Consider the following 23,525-nt stretch of genomic DNA (forward strand, 5'->3'; position numbering starts at 1 on the left):
TCTGTCCAAATAAACGGCTGCTCCTTCCTCGTCAACTGGGTCAGAGGCGCTACTATCCTAGAGAACCCTTCAATGAACCTCCGATAGTAACCCGCTAAGCCCACAAAGCTCCGTATATCCGTGACAGTCCTCGGGCGTTCCCACTGCAATACCGACTCCACCTTAGCCGGATCAACAGCAATCCCCTTAGCTGAAATCACGTGGCCCAAGAACTTCACCTCATCCAACCAGAACTCACATTTTGAAAGCTTAGCATACAATTGCTTCGCTTTCAAAATCTCCAACACTGTCCTCAAGTGCTCTCCATGTTCCTCCGGGGTCCTTGAATAGACTAAGATATCATCAATAAACACTACCACGAATTTATCTAAGAACGGCCGGAAGATCCTGTTCATGTAGTCCATGAACACAGCGGGGGCGTTGGTCACACCGAACGGCATCACAACATATTCATAGTGACCATACCTAGTCCTGAAAGCAGTCTTCGGTATGTCACCCTCCTTCACCCTAATCTGGTGATATCCTGACCTCAAGTCAATCTTAGAAAACACCGTCGCGCCCCTCAATTGATCCATTAAGTCATCTATCCGGGGAAGTGGATATTTGTTCTTAATGGTCAATTTGTTCAGCTGCCGGTAATCAACACACAGTCGACTACCCCCATCCTTCTTCTTTACCAACAACACAGGAGCACCCCACGGCGAAATACTCGGTCGCACCAACTACTTTTCCAATAAGTCCTCCAACTGATCTTTCAGCTCAGCCAGCTCAGCAGGAGCCATCCTATAGGGAGCTACTGACACTGGTCCCGCACTTGGAACCAGGTCAATGCTGAACTCCATCTCCCTAATAGGAGGCAACCCAGGCACCTCGTCAGGGAACACCTCGGCATACTCCTTCACCACATCGATACCAGCTAAGATCCTCTCGGTCTCCACACTCGTGGTAGCAAGCAGAAGACAGCACTCTGCCCCATCCCTCAGCAAGGACTCAGCTTGAACAGCTGAGATCAACAGCTCATCCTCCTCTTGAGGGAAGATTAACCGCCTATTGGCACAGTCTATAAGGATGCGATTGGCAGACAACCAATCCATCCCTAAGATTATGTCAATATCCACCAAAGGTAAACAAATCAAGTTCACCTTGTACTTCTTCTCATCCACCACAACTGGACAACCCACGCACAATTCAGAAGCAATCACAGAAGTAGAAGCGGGCGTCGACACAAGTAGTCTCAACCCCAACTCACACACAGGCACACCCAACAAAGCAGCACATGCATATGATATAAATGAATGCGTAGCACCAGAGTCAAATAGAATCATCACATCCTTACCAGCGGCCTTGCCCTTCCCCTTCACAAGATCAGAAGAAGTCGAAGCCTCAGCACCCGTCAAAGCAAATACCCTACCAGCAGTAGTAGGTCTGTCACCCCTCTGTGTATCAGCTCTCTGTGCACCACTCCTCTGAGTATCAGCCCTCTGTACATTACTCCTCTGAGTGCTCCTCTCTGGTCTATCCCCCGTAGGACAATTTGCCGATTCGTGGCCCATCTGATGACATCTGAAGCAACGGTTCTCCGTGTGCGGACAGTCCCTGATAAAGTGAGGCCCAGCACACCTGAAACATCTCAGAGTGGCACCTCCACTCTGTCTATTTCCACTAGCAGCACTGAAAGATTGCCTATAAACAGAACCCCCTTGCTGTGGTTGGGGCCTGTCATATGGTTTCCTCTGATTCTCACCCTTCTTGGACCCATATGGTCCCCCAATAGTCCTTACAGTACGGTTGCCACCTTCCAACTGCTCAACCACCTTCGCCTTCTCCACTAAGGCTGGGAACTCCGTGATGGCCATAGGCACCACCATCCTCTTCAGCTCATATCTCAATCCATCTGCAAATTTCCTGCATTTCCAAGCCTCAGGCATAACCTGCGAATAAAAACGGGCCAGGTGCTCAAATTTTATCGCATACTCAGAAACTGTCATCCCACCCTGATGCAGTCGCATAAATTCAACCTCCTTGGCGTGCCTTACACTGTCAGGAAAGTATTTCTCCATGAACACTGTCCTGAAACACTCCCAGTCAACGGTAACTCCTCTAGCAACAAGCATCTGATAGGTGCCTCTCCACCAATGCTCAGCCTCTCCCACAAGCATGTACACAGCATATGCTAACCTCCTCTCTGGAGGACATCCCAGTACGGTAAAGATCTTCTCTAATTCACGGATCCAGCGGTCAGCTACCTCTGAATCCCCATCTCCAGTAAACTGCGGAGGGTTACACTTTCGGAACTCAGCAAGATCCCGGCTCTCCTGTGACCCTGCAGGTCTTGCTGCACTAACTGCAGCTCTCTCAACCTCCATCCTAGCAAAATAGGTATTTTGTTGTTGCATAGCCATGGCCAACATCTCGAGGGCACGGGCTATCTGCTCATTTGTCCTAGTCATCTTCTACAAAGATAACAACTTCTTTAGTAAACAGTAACTAAGCCACACAAAATCAATAGCACAACAAATCACCACAACAATTTCAGCACAGCAGACATCACAGCAAAACAACACAGCACAGAGCTAACACAGCAAAAAGCCTAAAGGAACTACCCCCAAAGAGTGTCCACTAGACTCTAACTGCTCTGATACCATTAAGTGTAACGACCCGGCTGGTCACTACACACGGTATAGCACACTAAAACACCAGACAGATAGAACAAGTATATAAATATAGGATCTAGAATATATAAATATACAAGATTCCAGTCTGACTAGAGTTAAAGTGTACCAAGGAAAATTACAACCAAATGCTACTATCCCAAGTAGCTACAAGCAAAATATCCACACAAGCAAATTAGCTCCAAAGTCCGCCGGAGACTCATCCCAAGACGCCCACCTATTTATGCTCTGCTCCCATACATAGTATGATCATCGCAGTTCCAACCACATGGAAAACATGCAAGGGTAAGCTAGTATTCTTTAAAAATCAAAACATACTAGCAAAGGATTAGCAATGTAAATAAATTCATCGTTATAATTATCAACACATCTGCACAGCTTATATTGCTCAACAACATCAGCACTGTAATGCGGTTATATCAACACTGCTTAGTAGCAGCAACAGCACCACTCTAGTGGCTATAACGGCACCGACTTAGCGGCAACAACAACACCACTCTAGTGGCTATAACAACACCGACTTAGCGGCAACAACAGCACCACTCTAGTGGCTATAACAACACCGACTTAGCGGCAACAACAGCAACAACACCACCTCAAGTGGGTATAATCAGCATACAGCTCAGCATTATATAGTACAGCAAATCAGCATACAACACAGCTAAGTAGTATTCAACACAACTTACTACTCATAACTCAGTTCAACATCCTTATAGTACAATACTGTTAAAAATCAACATATAATTCAGCTCGACTCAACAACAAAATTTGACACAGTTCAAAAATATTCATTTATTATTAATCATCAAACAATTAATAATTTCAAAAACTAACTTCCCTTACTTGGATAATCCTGAACCGAAATTTGAGCAGAACCTCCTCCTCTTTCTCCTCTTTTCTTTATTCTGACAGAACCACCTCTACCGGATTCCTCTTCCTCTTTCTCCCCCTTTCCTTTCCTCCCTCTTTCCTTTCCTCCCTCTTTCTCTAAGGATTTTCTCTTCCCAAGGTATGAATTTTCGTAACTCCCCAAGCCCCTATTTATAGCAATTCTGGCTCCTCTACCCGGTACGGCCGTTCCAAAAAGCGGAACGCCCGTTCTGGGCTCGAAAAAGCTACGCAAATTTTTGAACTGGAACGGCCCGTTCCAAATACGGAACGGCCCGTTCCCAATTTCCAGCAGAACGGCCCGTACTCCTTTTGAAACGGCCTGTTCTCCCTTTAGAACGGCCCGTTTCACAATCAAAACGGCCCGTTCTCCTTGTCGGAACGGCCGTTCTGAGCCCGTTCTCACTCAAGATTTTTAGTTAAATTTTAAAGCTTGGAACGGCCCGTTTTGCTTTTGGAACGGACCGTTCCAAGTTACCAAAACACCCTTCAAACTTTTTGAAAATTGCGAAAATGCCATCAATAATTACAATAATACCCCTATACCTTTATAAAATTTACGAAAATGCCATTTTAATAATAATAAATAATAATAATAATAAATAAATAAAATAAGGTATTACAAATCCGTTAATACATTATTTATGTTCTCAAAAGATAAATTTGTAGTGAATTTATGTTAGAATAATATTTATATTTTAAAGTTCAACTTCTCTTTCTATATAATTATTTTCATTTTATATGAAATAGAAGGATATTATTTTAATCACATGGTTTTACTACTATATTTTCATGTATAGTGTATTTTTTTAATAGAATTATATATTATTTTTGTCCTTTGCATGAAAAAGTATAACTCTTCTAATAAATTTTAAAAATAATAATAAAATTATAGATAGAAGTGAAAATATATATTGAAATATTTTGATTGAGATAAAAAAAAAGGTGGATTTATTAAGGTGTCTCGATTTGTCAATTCAACATTTTTAACCTACTTACTTATTAAAATGAGTCAATTTTTAATTCATTTTCTTTGGTAGTCCAATCCATCCCGCCCATCTTCATTTCTTTGGTGGATCAACTTGTTTCATCCGTTTTAAATAGGTTGACTCACTTTGTCTCTTCTAACTTGGAATCCATCAATTCTTATATTTTTATAGTACATTTCAATCAATTAAAAAAATATTAATTTTTTTAATATTTCTCTTAAATAATTGTTAGAAAAAGATGTTTCATCGAATATTATTGATAACATTTCTCATGTATAAAATTACCCATTTTATCTTTTTAGAATTTTTTTTTGCATTAATCATGTAAAATATTTTTATACAATTATTTAATCACAAATTGTATAATAATAACTTATTAAATTTTATTATAACTATTTTTAAAATCATACTAATTGTTTTAATTTTAATTAATTAATTGTGTGACACTATTTATACGACTATTAATCCCTTTAACTTATTCGCCCCCTGGATGGTTAAAAAAGAGAATTGATGTATATTCCCATAATCCAACTTAATATATTAATTATTAATATAGCATATTGGTCGTTGATGTTGATCATTGACTTCTTCTTCAAATATTGTTAATATAAGACACTGATTATTAATAATCGTGTAATATTATCATTTATATATGTTGTATACTCAATTTACATAAATATTTAATATGTCATGTCAATAATCAATAATGATGATATCAACTGTTAATATATTATATTAGTAATCAATTAATGGAATGATAAAATTATACAAAAAAAAATTAAAATTTGATAGCAAAATATACAAATTTAAAAGTTAAGTGATAAAATTCATAAAGTCATAAAATTTAAGTGATAAAATGTGTAAATAAATTGTTTTTTTTTAATTTATAGAAAGTATTCTCAATATATATAAAAAAATTACAATAACTCAAACACACATCTCAATCATCATTAATTATACCTCTAATAATAATTGATGGATTTGACTATTTGAGCAAACAACATTATTTATAATTATTTTTTTCTCTTTATTTCAAAATTGATGAATTTTACAAATTATAAGCTGCATTAATTATTTTATATATGTTTATTTAGAATGATTAAAATTATATTTTTTTTATAAAGAAACACTACACTTATAAATTATTTTGAAAGTAAATTTAAAAATATTTGTAGTATTTTAAATAAAAAGTTATTTTCGTGGAATTTGATTTTGAGAATCAAATACAAATGATTTTTTAAGTAAGACTCAAAATCTTCTAAAATAATATAATAAATTCTTTTTATTTGAACTAGCAATTTATTGGTTTTCAACTTGAAATAAAGTAAAAAGAAAGAGATTTTGCATAAATGTAAAATAGTAAGAGTTTGGAGAAGATATTGAGATTAAGAAGTGAAAAGATTAAGTTTAAAAAAGAATTGGAGATTAATAAGTGAAAAGTTAAGTTTGGAAAAGAACAAGTAGAATGAAAGAGATTGAAAACAAATCTAAATTACTAGAAAAGAATATGGCAGTTGATAACATAGTAGTAACCTTTTGATCCGTGAGTGTTGTTGAAACTTATGATACATAGGTTTACAAGTTTCAACCCTTATTATATGATGCAAACTAGTATGTATAGGAAACAAGTTGTAAGTACCCATAACTACCAACAAATTTTGACTGTTGATAACTTCTGTTTTCGATCTCTACTGTTGATGATATTTATGGTCTTGGTTTTCCAAATGATCAAATTTCTAGCATAGCCTTATGTAACATCATACTTTTTGTAATTAGAGACCATTTTAAGGTTAAAATCATATTTTATATAATTATTTTGATTAAATTATATGAAGATTATATGTTAATATAATGTTTATTATTATTATTGTTGTTATTGTTATTGTTATTATTATTAAGTGAGAAAAATAGATTGTAATCATAAGGTTGAGTAACTGTGGATGGTTTAGAGGGAGGTCAAATTAGATTTAATATTAAAAAGAGAGATGTGTTAGTTTTCTACTCACGCTCTCACTTTTCTTTTACGTTCTAAAGAACTAGGAAGACACCATCTCAGAAATTCACGCTCTTTGCTATTTGCTAATAGGGGTAAAAGAGAGTGAAAATTTTTGCTACAGGGCATGGAATAATTTATGGGTAATGGGGTTGACTCACAACCTCTATGTGTGTTGTATGTATTGTATGAAGGAAAAAATCTCAATTATTTTATATTCTCGTTTGTTATCTTTCACATGATTCTAGTATTCCTAAATTGTTATAAGTTATGATTATATGTGATAATTTCATACAATTAGTCCTTTTTGGTATATATTGAATTGTTTGTGAATTCATATAGGAATTTTAAGAGTATGCGCGAGAATGATTATTGTGTGAGTAATTGATTAAAATATGTAATGATATGAATTTTATGTCTTATAAATACATTACATTAGTATTTTAAAGTGTTTTTATCGATTAAAATGATGAATACATGTTTTGAATTAGTTGTTCCCAAATCACGATTTTATACGTTTTATGTTTCTAACATGGCGTCGGGCGTCACCTGCGTTTTATGTGACAAAATTCATAAAGTCATAAAATTTAAGTGATAAATTTTTGGGCTGACAATGTGAGTTGAATCTGATTGATCAATTCATCAATTTGACTATTTTTTTGTGGATTAGGTTAGATGAATAAACTCACCAATTAACTTTGCTTAACTTGTCAACTCAATGGGTCAATCCGCTAATACATTCTTTATGTTCTCAAAAGATAAATTTGTAGTGAATTTATGTTAGAACAATATTTATATTTTAAAGTTCAACTTCTCTTTCTATATAATTATTTTCATTTTATATGAAATAGAAACATATTATTTTAATCACGTGTTTTTACTACTATATTTTCATGTATAGTGTATTTTTTTAATAGAATTATATATTATTTTTGTCCTTTGCATTAAAAAGTATAACTCTTCTAATCAATTTTAAAAATAATAATAACATTATATATAGAAGTGAAAATATATATTGAAATATTTTGATTGAGATAAAAAAAAATAGGTGGATTTAAGGTGTCTCAATTTTTCAATTCAACAATTTAACCTACTTACTCATTAAAATGAGTCAATTTTTAATTCATTTTCTTTGATAGTCCAATCCATATCTCATCCTCATTTCTTTAGTGGATCAACTCGTTTTATCCCGTTTTAAATAGGTTGGCTCACTTTGTCCCTTCTACCTTGGAATCCATCAATTCTTATATTTTTATAGTAAATTTCAATCAATTAAAAAAATATTAATTTTTTTAATATTTCTCTTAAATAATTGTTAGAAAAAGATGTTTCATTGAATATTATTGATAACATTTCTCATGTATAAAATTACCCATTTTATCTTTTTAGATTTTTTTTTTTGCATTAATCATGTAAAATATTTTTATACAATTATTTAATCACAAATTATATAATAATAACTTATTAACTTTTATTATAACTATTTTTAAAATCATACTAATTGTTTTAATTTTTAATTAATTAATTGTGTAACACTATTTATACGACTATTAATCCCTTTAACTTATTCGCCCCCTGGATGGTTAAAAAAGAGAATTGATGTATATTCCCATAATCCAACTCGCTAAAAGTATACTCCCTCTGTCATACTAACCAAAAACGTGTTCAAATTCAAACACGACATGAGGATTAGGTTTAAGTGTGCCTGAATGAGCAATAAATTTAAATTTTATGTTTAATTTTTTAAATTCAAATAATAACTGTATACGATAGTTTTATATATTCTACGTTCATATTATTATATAGTTATTGAAAATAGTTGAATTTAATATAAATGCTATGGTAGTATAATTTTTTTCTAAAATCATCAAATCATAAAATCGTATATTTTTATTTTTGGTGTTTTAAATGATAGAGCGAAAAGACAATTTTATAATTATGTGACGAAAAGTTAATAGTATATATATCAAAATTGTTAGCAGAAACTCATCTAAAAGATTGAAAACTTTATCTCTTGATTTAATTGTTTTGACTTAAGGGATCCGAAAAAATTGAGATTATCAGGCTACATTTGTCTAAAGATAAAGAAGTGCAATGGAATGTATCTTTAGTAGAGAAGATGGAGAACCTTAAATTACTAGTGGTAGAAAATACTAGCTTTTCTAGGAGACCTAGTGCTTTCCCAAGAAGTTTAAGAGTGCTAAAATGGTGCAGGTATCCTGAATCATCACTACCCGCTAATTCTGATCCAAAAAAAACTTGTCGCATTGAACTTTTCTGAATTCCTTTACATTCAACTGAACATGGTACTATTAGTAACTAACCATTTTCGTTCTTGATGTTTTGATCTCGAATATTAATGAGTCATAAGTTTGACAAAAATAAATTTAAGCGGTTGTAAATTACTTAAAGAAATACCTGACATGTTTGAAGCATCAATTTTGAAGAAATTGTTGAATGTATAAGGCAGAAGTAAATATGAGTAATCTGAAACATTGAATAAATATGTTAGATAAATTTTTCCTGATGCTTGTGATGCACTAACTTTAAAGACTTATTTATAATATACGTGCAAACCTTTCAAGATATTCTTAAAATGAAACAAAAAAAAGAGTCATATTCTGAATAAAATATTTGATCTAAGGTTGGATAGAATTTTGAAAATCAGATCAACTCTTAAAATAAAATATAAAAAAAAGTCATATTTTAGGTAAAGTTTGCTTCTTTAAATATGTTAGGGACACCTTGATATATAAAGGTTCAAATTTTACATGAACCAAGCCAACTATAGCTGTATTGTAGTTAACTCAGGTGGCACTTGTGTTTCAAGAAATAGGGAAGTGTGCACCAATGAAAGATACAGCTAACTAAGCATTGAAAAGCTTATGCTTGAGAAATTATGTGGCCCTCCTGATTTTCTATATGAGATTCTTTCCTTTCTTAGATTACATTTTAAGCTGGTTTTATGCTTCCATCCATTCCTTCTGTTAAATCCATATTTGTGATAAAATTTGTACAAGAGTTTAGTCAGTATTTTTGTGCATTATGTTGTTTGTTACCCATATGCTTAGTTGATTGATTAGTTTCCTTGATTTGCATCAAGCCAAGTGCATTTGGATGTGAGTTAGTTTTTGTCTATCAAATCCTCTATTTGTATTTAATTTTTTCCATTGTTAGTTAAATGTTTTCCGATGTTTCACGTGGTATAAGTCCCTTTAACTTAAAATCCTTCAATAATAATTTTATCATTATTTGAAAATGGAGAAGTACTAGGCGTCAAATTGGAATCCAGTAATAAAAAAATTTAAATATGAAGTGATCCACTGTAGAATGTTGCTTTGCCATTTAATGCTGCCAAGTGCAAACAAATGAGATTTAAACAATTTATAATAGGACAAGTGTGTCTACAAAATAAAAAGGATACATTAAGGTATTGTGGTTGCAGTCACTAGTGTTGGGTATAAAAAAACTATAATAAAAAAATCATATACAAAAGATTAATTATCCACATGTAATTGCTAAATTGTATATTAATTTGTAAGAATTTTTTAAATTTAGAACATGCTTTATTTCATTAATTACTAACGTATAACTAACTACTTAACTAACTGAAAGCAACTAATTATAGTAAATCATATAAATAAATTGTTTCAAGTGGAGAAAAGAAATGAGCGGGATTGAGAATGAGGAGGAGAGAGTTTGTGAGGAATATATCCTTAATTGTTATGATAATATGCAAAAAAAAAAAAAAAAAGACTAAGAGAAAAAAAACAACACATAAATTACATGGTTCAGTCTGATTTACATCCACGGACAATACAAGAGTTTCATAATTATGAATGAGAAGAGTTATCTGATACAGATGCCTTTTAGCCTTATAAAACGATAAAATATATATTCAAGGCATCTCAACATTAGAATTAGAGACACTTCTCTTTAGTTCTTTAAACTGCAAACTACGTTATTGACAGTAATACTATCCTTATCATATAACATAGTATGAATAAAATTCTCTTATGATTTCGGTAGAGAGCATAATAAAATAATAGCTAGATTCTCATCATCAACTTTAACTCCAATACTCTTTAGAACTCCAATACTCTTTAGATCTAAGGTAATGTGGTTAAAATTATCAAGATGACCTCTCACACATATTCACAGACATCTGCAATGTATAGGGACATTGTTTTTATACAACCAATTGATTAGGGATTTTGAATTTATCTTCCAACATCTTTCGTATCCTTGCAATTGTTGTCTCTTCACTCACCTCTCTCTCGTTATCAGTCAAATTTAAGAGAATCAAATTGTGTTTTCTCTAACATCGCATTCTTTACATCATCAGTCATAGTCGTAAGTATACACAAATTACGTAGTTCAGTCAATGTGACCTATATCCACAAACAACTCAAGAGTTTCTTAATTCTGAATGAGAAGAGTTATGTTATACAGATGTCATTTAGTCTTATAAAAAAATTAAATATAACAGTCTCTTAATTCTCCATTATAATCTAAATAAACATGTGAAATAGTTACGGACAAAATATAAATTCATCTTAACATTGACAAATTATTCTCCATTATAATCTAATCATTGGCCCTGACAGTACTGAGTAAATTGTATGATTCATTCATCTTTTCACTTCAATAATTAGTCAATCATAGAGTGCTTGAAATTTCATGCACCGGTGAATTACCTCTCTGGCCCCAACTTCACAGTCCCAAGGTAAGTTCAATCTCTCACTTGCATTTTTCTTGTTTTTTTGTTTAACCAACCTCACCTCAGTGTTTGCTTGGAATTGTAAGGTTGCATGAGAAATCAAAATGAAGGGAAAGATTGTTAGAAGACAAAAAGATAAAAAAGAAGAGAAGTGACAATTGTGTAGTGGCCAACAATTGAACGATAAAATATTGTCCGCTTTAGGACTAAGCCTTCATGGTTTGATGAGATACATAGTTATTATTTTTTCACTCTCCTTCTCTTATGCATTGTCTCTGTTTTCAAAAAGTTCACATCAGCTATAATTGTGATGACATGGATGGAAAGGTTCTTATATTCGTTCACCAAGATGAAGCCAACCGACCACTTGAAGATCCTTCCACCTTGACAAAGAAGTTTAGTGATATCTTTTCAAAAAATCGGTATCTATTTCCCAATTCTCTATTGCTTATTCATGACTTGCAATTAATGAATATAAGTTTCACCCACGCAAAAGAAAATGTGCAATTGTCATTTAAGTGGTTAGAATTGAACGATGAGATATTGTTTACCTTGGGACTAAGCCTTCATGTTTCGATGAGATACATAATTGCTATTTTTTTTCTTATTTTATTGATGTGGGACTTGTTTGTACAATCCTCATCTCAAACACTGCTTTGGGACTAAGTCCTCATGGTTTTACTAAGATCTTTCAATTATTGGAATATATTTGTATTTTATAAATTGTTTTTTTTTTTATTAATGTGGAACTTGTTTATACATTTAAAAAAAGTCAATGAGTGTACGTATAATTTTTTCCATATATTTTTATTTGAACACAGATTCAAAAATATATGAAAAGGGATTCATTCTTTTCTCTTCACTTGTAGTTTTTTAAATATTTCCAACTTATAATTTTATCTCTCTATATAAATTAAAACTGTTATTTAAATAAGAACATTTTTAAAAATTATACTTAATTTTTTTTTTAATTTTTTAAATAAAAATATTTTTCAGAGTTGTTATCACCTTTGTTGAGTCATGCCTTGTTACACTCTAAGGACATTACTAAAATTACACTTTTTTTTGAATAATTTTTTTTAAATTCAGAGCATGTTTTCTTTCGTGTATTCTGTCTACTAGCATTTCAATAAAAAAAATAACTAACATATAACTAACTGAGCCACTAACAAACAAAAGAGTAACTAAATGCAACTAACTATACCTCTATACCAAATCATATAAGTAAATAGTTTGGAGGAAGTAATACAAGACCGAGACCAAATGAGTTTCATCGACAAAATGTTGATCTAGGGAATCTGAGGGTTCGACCAGGAAAAAAATAACCAGCAGAAGAAGAACGTTATAGTTTTTTACAAACCATTAACACTGATCGTCGATCCTAACAGTAGTGGCAAAACGGTATCATTCATCTTTTCTTCCACAATCAACTCTCAATTATATCCTGTCACTTGATAAATTCAATAATCAGACGATCATGGAATGTTTGAAGTAATCGTGCACGGGTGAGTTGCCTCCAAGCGACATGTCTTGTTGAGATGCAAGCAAAGTTCCACTTCATTCAAACAAGAGGATGAACATGTGTTTATATACATATAATTGTTTTTATTGGTAGAGAGGCCTTTTGAGTGATGTCCAAAAGCAAAACCGTGAGGGCTTAGGCCCAAAGCGGACAATATCTCACCAATGTGGAGAAATGTGTATATGAGGATAGACATGGGTTTATATACATACAATTGTCTCCATTGGTGGACAGCCTTTTGAGTTTTGTTAGTCCCGAGGGACGGAGGAGGCTAGGTTAGCCGAAAGATGGTTATCGGTTCAAGGACGCAAGGTGCCCCTGCTTTTTCAGGGTAATAAGGGGTAAAGAAAATGCCTCGAGCCAAAGTTCGAGTACCAGGTGCTGCAGCCCTGAAGTAATCCATGTCATACTCTCAGGAAAAGCTTGAACGACCTTTAACAAATGGGTACTTGTATCCGAAACTGACACAGATAGGTAGGTAGAGAATACCTAGGGGCGCAAGACAACTCTCTCTAAGGAACTCGAAAAAATAGCCTCGTAACTTCGGGAGAAGGGATACTTAGCCACTAACAGACAAAAGAGTAACTGAATGCAACTAACTATACCTCTATACCGAATCATATAAGTAAATAGTTTGGAGGGAAGTAATGCGAGACCGAGACTGAGAGTGAGGGCAAGAGAGATGAGTTTCATCGACAAAATATTGATCCGGGGAATCCGAGGGTTCGACCAGGAAAAAAAGAACCAAGACAAGAAGAACGTTATAACTTTTTACAAACCAATAACACTGATCGTTGATCCTAACAGCAGTTGCAAAATGGTATCATTCATCTTTTATTCCACAATCAACTCTCAATTATCTCCTGTCACTTGCTAAATTCAATAATAGATGATCATGGAATGTTTGAAGTAATCGTGCACGGCTAAGTTTCCTCCAAGCGACATGTTTCGTTGAGATGTAAGCAAAGTCCCACACCGTTTAAACAAAAGGATGAACATGAGTTTATATACATATAGTTGTCTTCATTGGTAGAAAGGCCTTTTGGGTGATATCCAAAAGCAAAATCTTGAGGGCTTGAGCCCAAAGCGAACAATATCTTACCAATGTGGAGACGTGTCTATATGAGGATAGACATAGATTTATATACATACAGTTGTCTCCATTGGTAGAGAGACCTTTTAGGTGATGTCCAAAAGCAAAATCGTGAGGGCTTGGGCCTAAAGCAGACAATGACATGAGTTTATATACATACAATTGTCTCCTTTGGTAGAGAGCCTTCTGAGTTTTGTTGGTCTCGAGGGACGGAGGAGGCTAGGTTAGCCGAAAGATGATTATCGATTCAAGGATGCAAGATGCCCCTCCTTTTTCTGGGTAATAAGGGGTGGAGAAAATACCTCCAGCCAAAGTTTGAGTACTAGGTGCTACAGCGCTGAAGTAATCAGGAAAAGCTCAAATGACCTTCAACAAATGGGTACCTGTACCCGAAATTGACACATGTGGGAAGTAATCAGGAAAAGCTCAAATGACCTTCAACAAATGGGTACCTGTACCCGAAACTGACACAGGTGGGTAGGTAGAGAATATTTAGAAGCTCAAATGACCTTCAACAAATGGGTACCTGTACCCGAAACTGACACAGGTGGGTAGGTAGAGAATATTTAGGAGCACGACACAATTCTCTCTAAAGAACTCGGCAAAATAACCCTACAACTTTGGGAGAAGGGGTACTAAGCCACTAATAGACAGATGAGTAACTGAATGCAACTAATTATACCTCTATACTGAATCATATAAGTAAATAGTTTGGAGGAAAGTAATGCGAGACTGAGACTGAGATTGAGACTGAGAGTGAGGGCGAGAGAGATGAGTTTCATCGACAAAATGTTGATCCGGGGAATCCGAAGGTTCGACCAGGAAAAAAAGAACTAGGAAAAGAAGAACGTTATAGCTTTTTACAAACCATTAACACTGATATTCGATCCTAACAATAGTGGAAAAACGGTATCATTCATCTTTTCTTCCACAATCAACTCTCAATTATCTCCTGTCACTTGCTAAATTCAATCATGGAATGTTTGAAGTAATCGTGCACGGGTGAGTTACCTCCAAGCGACCTGTCTTGTTGAGATGTAAGAAAAGTCTCACATCGTTCAAACAAGAGGATGGACATGGGTTTATATACATATAGTTGTTTTCATTGGTAGAGAGACCTTTTAGGTGATGTCCAAAAGTAAAACTGTGAGGGCTTGGGCCTAAAGCGGACAATATCTCACCAATGTAGAGACGTGTCTATATGAGGATAGACATGAGTTTAAATACATACAGTTGTCTCCATTGGTAGAGAGACCTTTTTGGTGATGTCCAAAAGCAAAATCGTGAGGGCTTGGGTCTAAAGCAGGTAATATCTCACCAATGTGGAGACATGTGTATATGAGGATGAACATGAGTTTATATACATACAATTGTCTCTTTTGGTAGAGAGCCTTTTGAGTGTTGTTGGTCCCGAGGGACGGAGGAGGCTAGGTTAGCCGAAAGATGGTTATTGGTTCAAGGACGCAAGGTGCCCCTACTTTTTCTGGGTAATAAGGGGTGGAGAAAATACCCTGAGCCAAAGTTCGAGTACCAGGTGCTACAGTCCTGAAGTAATCCATGCCATACTCCCAAGAAAAGCTCAAACAACCTTCAACAAATGGGTACCTGTACCAGAAACTAACATAGGTGGGTAGGTAGAGAATACCTAGGGGCGCGACACAACTCTCTCTAAGGAACTCAAAAAAATAGCCCAGTAACTTTGAGAGAAAGGGTACTAAGCCACTAACAGACAGATGAGTAACTGAATGCAACAAACTATACCTCTATACTGAATCATATAAGTAAATAGTTTGGAGGGAAGTAATGCGAGACTGAGACTGAGACTGAGAGTGAGGACGAGAGACATGAGTTTCATCGACAAAATGTTAATCCGGGGAATCCGAGGGTTTGACCAGGAAAAAAAGAACGTTATAGCTTTTTACAAACCATTAACCCTTATAGTCGATCCTAACAACAATGACAAAACGGTATCATTTATCTTTTCTTCCACAATCAACTCTCAATTATCTCCTGTCACTTGCTAACTTCAAGACGATCATGAAATGTTTAAAGTAATCATGCACGGGTGAGTTGCCTCCAAGCGACATGTCTTTTTGAGATGTAAGCAAAGTCTCGCATCGTTCAAACAAGAGGTTGGACATGGGTTTATATACATATAGTTGTTTTCATTGGTAGAGAGACCTTTTGGGTGATGTCCAAAAGCAAAACTGTGAGGGCTTGGGCCTAAAGCGGACAATATCTCACCAATGTGGAGACGTGTCTATATGAGGATAGACATGGGTTTAAATACATACAGTTGTCTCCATTGGTAGAGAGACCTTTTGGGTGATGTCCAAAAGCAAAATCGTGAGGGCTTGGGCCTAAAGCGGACAATAACTCACCAATGTGGAAACATGTGTATATGAGGATGGATATGAGTTTATATACATACAATTGTCTCCTTTAGTAGAGAGCCTTTTGAGTTTTGTTGGTCCCGAGAGACGGGGGAGGCTAGGTTAGTCGAAAGATGGTTATCGGTTCAAGGACGTAAGGTGCCCCTGCTTTTTCTAGGTAATAAGGGGTGGAGAAAATATCTCGAGCCAAAGTTCGAGTACCAGGTGTTACACCGCTGAAGTAATCCATGTCATACTCCTAGGAAAAGCTCAAATGACCTTCAACAAATGGGTACCTGTACCCGAAACTAACACAGGTGGGTAGGTAGAGAATACTTAGGGGCGCGACACAACTCTCTTTAAGAAACTCGGCAAAATAGTTTCGTAATTTCGGGAGAAGGGGTACTAAGCCACTAACAGACAGAGGAGTAACTAAATGCAACTAACTATACCTCTATACTGAATCATATAAGTAAATAGTTTGGAGGGAAGTAATGCAAGATTGAGAGTGAGGGCGAAAGAGTTGAGTTTCATTGACAAAATGTTGATCCGGGGAATCTGAGGGTTTGACCAGGAAAAAAAGAACTTTATAGCTTTTTACAAACCATTAACACTGATAGTCGATCCTAACAACAGTGGCAAAACAGTATCATTCATCTTTTCTTCCACAATCAAGTCTCAATTATCTCCTGTCACTTGCTAAATTCAATAATCAGACGATCATGGAATGTTTGAAGTAATCATGCACGGGTGAGTTGCCTCCAAGCGACATGTCTTGTTGATATGTAAGCAAAGTCTCACATCGTTCAAATAAGAGGATGGACATGGGTTTATATACATATAGTTGTTTTCTTTGGTGGAGAGACCTTTTGGGTGATGTCCAAAAGCAAAACCGTGAGGGCTTGAACCTAAAGCGGACAATATCTCACCAATGTGGAGACATGTGTATATGAGGATGGACATGAGTTTCTATACATATAAATGTCTCTATTGGTAGATAGAGCTTTTGGGTGATGTCCAAAAGTAAAACCGTGAGGACTTGGGCCTAAAGCGGACGATATCTCACCAATATGGAGACATGAGTATATGAGGATGGACATGGGTTTATATACATACAAATGTCTCCATTGGTAGAGATACTTTTGAGCGATGTCCAAAAGTATATAGCTAACATATAACTAACTAAGCTACTAACAGAAAAAATAGAAACTAAATGCAACTAACTATACCTCTATACCGAATCATATACGTAAATAGTTTGGAGGGAAGTAGTGCGAGACTGAGAGTGAGGGCGAGAGAGATGAGTTTCATCGACAAATTATTGATCCAGAGAATCCGAGGGTTCGACCAAGAAAAAAAAACCAGGAGAAAAAGAACGTTATACATATAGTTGTTTTCTTTGGCGGAGAGACCTTTTGAGTGATGTCCAAAAGCAAAACCGTGAGGGCTTGAACCTAAAGCGGACAATATCTCACCAATGTGGAGACATGTGTATATGAGGATGGACATGGGTTTCTATACATACAAATGTCTCTATTGGTAGATATAGCTTTTGGGTGATGTCCAAAAGTAAAACCGTGAGGACTTGGGCCTAAAGCGGACGATATCTCACCAATATGGAGACATGAGTATATGAGGATGGACATGGGTTTATATACATACAAATGTCTCCATTGGTAGAGATACTTTTGAGTGATGTCCAAAAGTATATAGCTAACATATAACTAACTAAGCTACTAATAGACAAAATAGAAACTAAATGCAACTAACTATACCTCTATACCGAATCATATACGTAAATAGTTTGGAGGGAAGTAGTGCGAGACTGAGAGTGAGGGCGAGAGAGATGAGTTTCATTGACAAATTATTGATCCGGAGAATCAGAGGGTTCGACCAAGAAAAAAAAAACCAGGAGAAAAAGAACGTTATAGCTTTTTACAAACCATTAACATTGATGGTCGATCCTAATAGCAGAGGCAAAATGGTATCATTCATCTTTTCTTGCACAATCAACTCTCAATTATCTCCTGTCACATGCTAAATTCAATAATCAGACGATCATGAAATGTTTGAAGTAATCGTGCACGGGTGAGTTGCCTCCAAGTGACATGTGTTGTTGAGATGTAAGCAAAGTCCCACATCGTTCAAACAAGAAGATGGACATGAGTTTATATACATATAGTTGTCTTCATTGGTAGAGAGACCTTTTAGGTGATGTCCAAAAGCAAAACCGTGAGGGCTTGGGCCCAAAGTGGACAATATCTCACCAATGTGGATACATGTCTATATAAGAATGGACATGAGTTTATATACATACAAATATCTCCATTGGTAGAGAACCTTTTAAGTGATGTCCAAAAGCATATAACTAACTAAGTCACTAATAGACAAAATAGTAACTAAATGCGGGGAGACAGAGACTGAGAGTGAGGGTGAGAGAGATGAGTTTCATCGACAAAATATTGATTCGGGGAATCTGAGGGTTCGACCAGGAGAAGAAGAACGTTATAGCTTTTTACAAACCATTAACACTGATCATCGATCCTAAAAGCATGTTACTTGCTAAATTCAATAATCAGACGATCATGAAATGTTTGAAGTAATCATGCACGGGTGAGTTGCCTCCAAGCGACATGTCTTGTTGAGATGTAAGCAAAGTCCCACATCGTTCAAACAAGAGGATGGACATGGGTTTATATACATATTGTTGTCTTCATTAGTAGATAAGCCTTTTGGTTGATGTCCAAAAGCAAAGCCGTGAGGGCTTTGGCCCAAAGCGGACAATATCTCACCAATATGGTGACGTGTTTATATGATTATAAACATAATATACATAAAAATATCTCCATTGGTAGACAGACCTTTTGGGTGACGTTCAAAAGTAAAATCGTGTGTATATGAGGATGGACATGGGTTTATATACACACAAATGTGTCCATTGGTAGAGAGACCTTTTGGGTGATGTTCAAAAGTAAAACCGTGAGGGCTTGGGCCTAAAACTGACGATATCTCACCAATGTGGAGACATGTGTATTTGATGATGGACATGGGTTTATATACATACAAATGTCTCCATTGGTAGAGAGTCTTTTGAGTGATGTCCAAAAGCATATAACTAACATATAACTAACTAAGCCACTAACAGACAAAATAGTAACTAAATGCAACTAATTATACCTCTGTACCGAATCATATAAGTAAATAGTTTGGAAGGAAGTAATGTGAGACTGAGACTGAGAGTGAGGGCGAGAGAGATGAGTTTCATCAAAAAAATGTTGATCCGGGGAATCCGAGGGTTTGACCAGGAAAAAAAGAACTAGGAGAAGAAGAACGTTATAGCTTTTTACAAACTATTAACACTGATCGTTGATCCTAACAACAGTGACAAAACGATATCATTCATTTTTTCTCCCACAATCAACTCTCAATTATCTCCTGTTACTTGCTAAATTCAATAATCAGACGATCATGGAATGTTTGAAGTATTCGTGCACGGGTGAGTTGCCTCCAATCAACATGTCTTGTTGAGATGTAAGCAAAGTCTTACATCGTTCAAACAAGAGGATGGACATGGGTGATGTCCAATAGCAAAATTGTGAGGGCTTGGGCCCAAAGCGGAAAATATCTCACCAATGTGGAGACGTGTCTATATGAGGAAGACATGAGTTTATATACATACAGTTGTCTCCGTTGGAAGAGAGACCTTTTAGGTGATGTCCAAAAGTAAAATTATGAGGGCTTGGCCTAAAACGGATAATATCTCACCAATGTGGATACATGTGTATATGAGGACATGGGTTTATATAGATACAGTTGTCTCCATTGGTAGAAAGCTTTTTGAGCGATGTCCAAAAATATATAACTAACTAAGCCACTAACAGACAAAAGAGTAACTGAATGCAACTAAATATACCTCTATACCGAATCATATAAGTAAATAGTTTAGAGGGAAGTAATGCGAGACTGAGAGTGAGGGCAAGAGGGATGAGTTTCATCGACAAAATGTTGATCTGGAGAATCCGAGGGTTCAACCAGGAGAAGAAAAACGTTATAGCTTTTTACGAACCATTAACACTGATCGTCGATCCTAACAACAGTGGAAAATGGTATCGTTCATCGTTTCTTCCACAATCAACTCTCAATTATCTCCAGTCACTTGCTAAATTCAATAATCAGATGATCATGGAATGTTTGAAGTAATCGTGCACGGGTGAGTTGCCTCCAAGCGACATGTCTTGTTGAGATGTAAGCAAAGTCCCACATTGTTCAAACAAGAGGAGAGGATGAACATGAGTTTATATGCATATAGTTGTCTTCATTGGTAGAGAGGCTTTTTGGGTGATGTCCAAAAGCAAAACCGTGAGGGCTTGGGCCCAAAGCGGACAATACCTCACCAATGTAGAGACATGTCTATATGAGGATAAACATGAGTTTATATACATACAGTTGTCTCCATTGGTATATAAACCTTTTGGGTGATGTCCAAAAGCAAAACCATGAGGGCTTGGGCCTAAAGTGGACAATATCTCACTAATGTGGAGACATGTGTATATGAGGATGGACATGGGTAGGATAGACATGGGTTTATATACATACAGTTGTCTCTATTGGTAGAGAAACCTTTTGGGTGATGTCCAAAAGCAAAACCATGAGGGCTTGGGCCTAAAACGGACAATATCTCACTATTGTGGAGACATGTGTATATGAGGATGGACATGGGTTTATATAATACAGTTGTCTCCATTGATAGAGAGTCTTTTGAGTGATGTCCAAAAGCATATAACTAACATATAACTAACTGAGCCACTAACAGACAAAAGAGTAACTGAATGCAACTAACTATACCTTTATATCGAATCATATAAGTAAATAGTTTGGAGGGAAGTAATGCGAGACCGAGACTGATAGTGAGGGAGAGAAAGATGAGATTCATCGACTAAATGTTGATCCGGGAAATCCGAGGGTTTGATCAGGAGAAGAAGAACATTATAACTTTTTACAAACCATTAACACTGATTGTCGATCCTAACAGTAGTGGCAAAATGGTATCTTCATCTTTTCTTCCACAATCAACTCTCAATTATCTCATGTCACTTGCTAAATTCAATAGTTAGACGATCATGAAATGTTTGAAGTAATCGTGCACGGGTGAGTTGCCTCCAAGCGACATGTTTTTTTGAGATGTAAGCAAAGTCCCACATCGTTCAAACAAGAGGATGGACATGGGTTTATATACATACAATTGTCTTCATTGGTAGAGAGGCCTTTTAGGTGATGTCCAAAACAAAACCGTGAGGGCTTGGGCCAAAAGCGGATAATATCGAGGATAGACATGAGTTTATATACATACAGTTATCTCCATTGATAGAGAGGCCTTTTGAGTGATGTCCAATAGCTAAACCGTGAGGGTTTAGACTTAAAGCGGACAATATCTCACCAATGTGGAGACATGTGTATATGTGTGGTAACTCTTGGTGCTCAACATGTCTGGCCTCGGTGCTCATCATGTCTGGCCATAGCTTCGGTCATGATCCCAAGGTAAGTTCAATCTTCCATTTATGCTTAGCTTTAGTCGTGATCCTAGGGTAAGTTCAATCTTCCATTTATGCTTTTCTCGCTTTTTCGTTTAACCGACTTCGAAGTTTGTTTGGAATTGGTAAGGTTGAAGCAGAAACCGAAATGAAGGGACATTGTGTTTCAAACTATTAACCCTGACACAACCGAGGTACTTTTACTTCTATTTCTTCACTCTCTTGTTTGCTTATGGGCGTTTCCAAAGTTGTTCTCCAAAATGTTATATTCGTTCCCCAAGACAAAGCCAACTGGCCACTCCAAGATCCATCCAACGATATCTTTTCAGACAATCTGTATCTCTCTTTTCTAATTCTCTGTTGCTTATTCATGACTTACGGTCTCAACAATAATTAGTTAGTTGTTATATTTTTTTTTGTTATTAGTTAGCTATCACATTTTCTGTTAATATCTTTCGGTTATTATCTTTCGGTTATTATCTTTCGGTTATTATCTTTCTTTGCTATTCCGTTTTCTTTATCCATTGTGTATATAATTTCGCATAATCAATAAGAAAGTGACAAACTGTTATTGATCAATATACTCTTTCTTCCTATGCTTTCATGTCAAGCTCATGGGTCTGAATACTTTTGATACGGTATCAAAGCTCTTCATATGAGGAGCCTTGTTGCGCACTCTGTTTCCTTTTTTTTATTACTCTCTTTTCTTTCCCCATCTCCGTCAATAATGAGTGAGGCAAATGAGCAAACACCTAGCGTACACAGCTTCCTTTATCTTCACCCAAGTGAAAATTCAGCCATTGCTCTAGTTTCACCTCTGCTGGATTCCAACAATTATCATGCTTGGAATAGGTCTATGTTAACTGTCCTTAGTGCCAAAAATAAAGTAGAATTCGTGGATGGAAGTGCTCGCGAGCCATCAAAGACAAACAAGATGTATCTTGCTTGGTGTCGTTGTAATAACATGGTGATCTCCTGGATTGTTCATTCAATATCAACATCGATTCGCAAAATCATCTTATGGATAGATAAAGATGGTGAAGTATGGCGTGATCTAAAATAGTGCTATTCACAAGGAGATCTCCTTCGTATCTCAGATCTTCAACAGGAAGCGTCATCAATGAAACAAGGTGATCTCTTTGTTACTGAGTTTTTTTTTACCAAATTACATATTATTTGGGGTGAGATAGAAAATTTTAGACCGGATCCCACTTGTTCTTGTACCAAGAAGTATTCTTGCACTATTCTCACCACTATTGTGCAACATAAACTTGAAGACACGTCTTACTCATGGATCCCATACTTGAGATTTCAAAGATCTTTTCTTATGTTGCGCAACAAGAACAACAACTATTGGGTAACGACTTCACAAACAGTACCAATATTGACCCAAAAGGAAGCATGATTAATGCTGTGAATTCATCCTCTTCTGTTTGTAATTTTTGTGGACGAACTGGCCATACTGAGAATGTATGTTATAGGAAACATGGCTTCCCTTCAAACCATGAAGGAAAGAACAAAGGAATTTACAACAAAGGCGGAAAAACATGCACACAATGTGGTAAGGTTGGACACACTATAGACGTATGTTACAGAAAACATGGAATTCCTCCAGGTCACAAATTTTACAGCAAGAAGAGCACCATTAATAACATAGTGACAAGTGATAGCAAGATCACTGATGATCAACAACAAAATAATGAGTCTCAAGAGGTTCGTTTTTCACCCCAGTAGTATCAAGCATT

General features: G+C 35.7%; 1 protein-coding gene across 1 annotated transcript; it reads left to right on the plus strand.

The window, feature by feature from the left end:
• The first annotated feature begins 22,507 nt into the window (after positions 1-22,507).
• On the plus strand, positions 22,508-22,843 carry LOC145956484 (uncharacterized). The gene has a single exon (XM_083072090.1). It carries the CDS (start codon positions 22,508-22,510, stop codon positions 22,841-22,843), a length of 336 nt encoding a protein of 111 aa, XP_082928216.1.
• Positions 22,844-23,525: the final 682 nt, after the last annotated feature.

This window comes from Cajanus cajan, chromosome 3 (genome assembly GCF_000230855.2).
Source record: "Cajanus cajan strain Asha chromosome 3, NIPB_CcT2T_4, whole genome shotgun sequence".
In the NCBI taxonomy this organism is placed as follows: domain Eukaryota; kingdom Viridiplantae; phylum Streptophyta; class Magnoliopsida; order Fabales; family Fabaceae; genus Cajanus; species Cajanus cajan.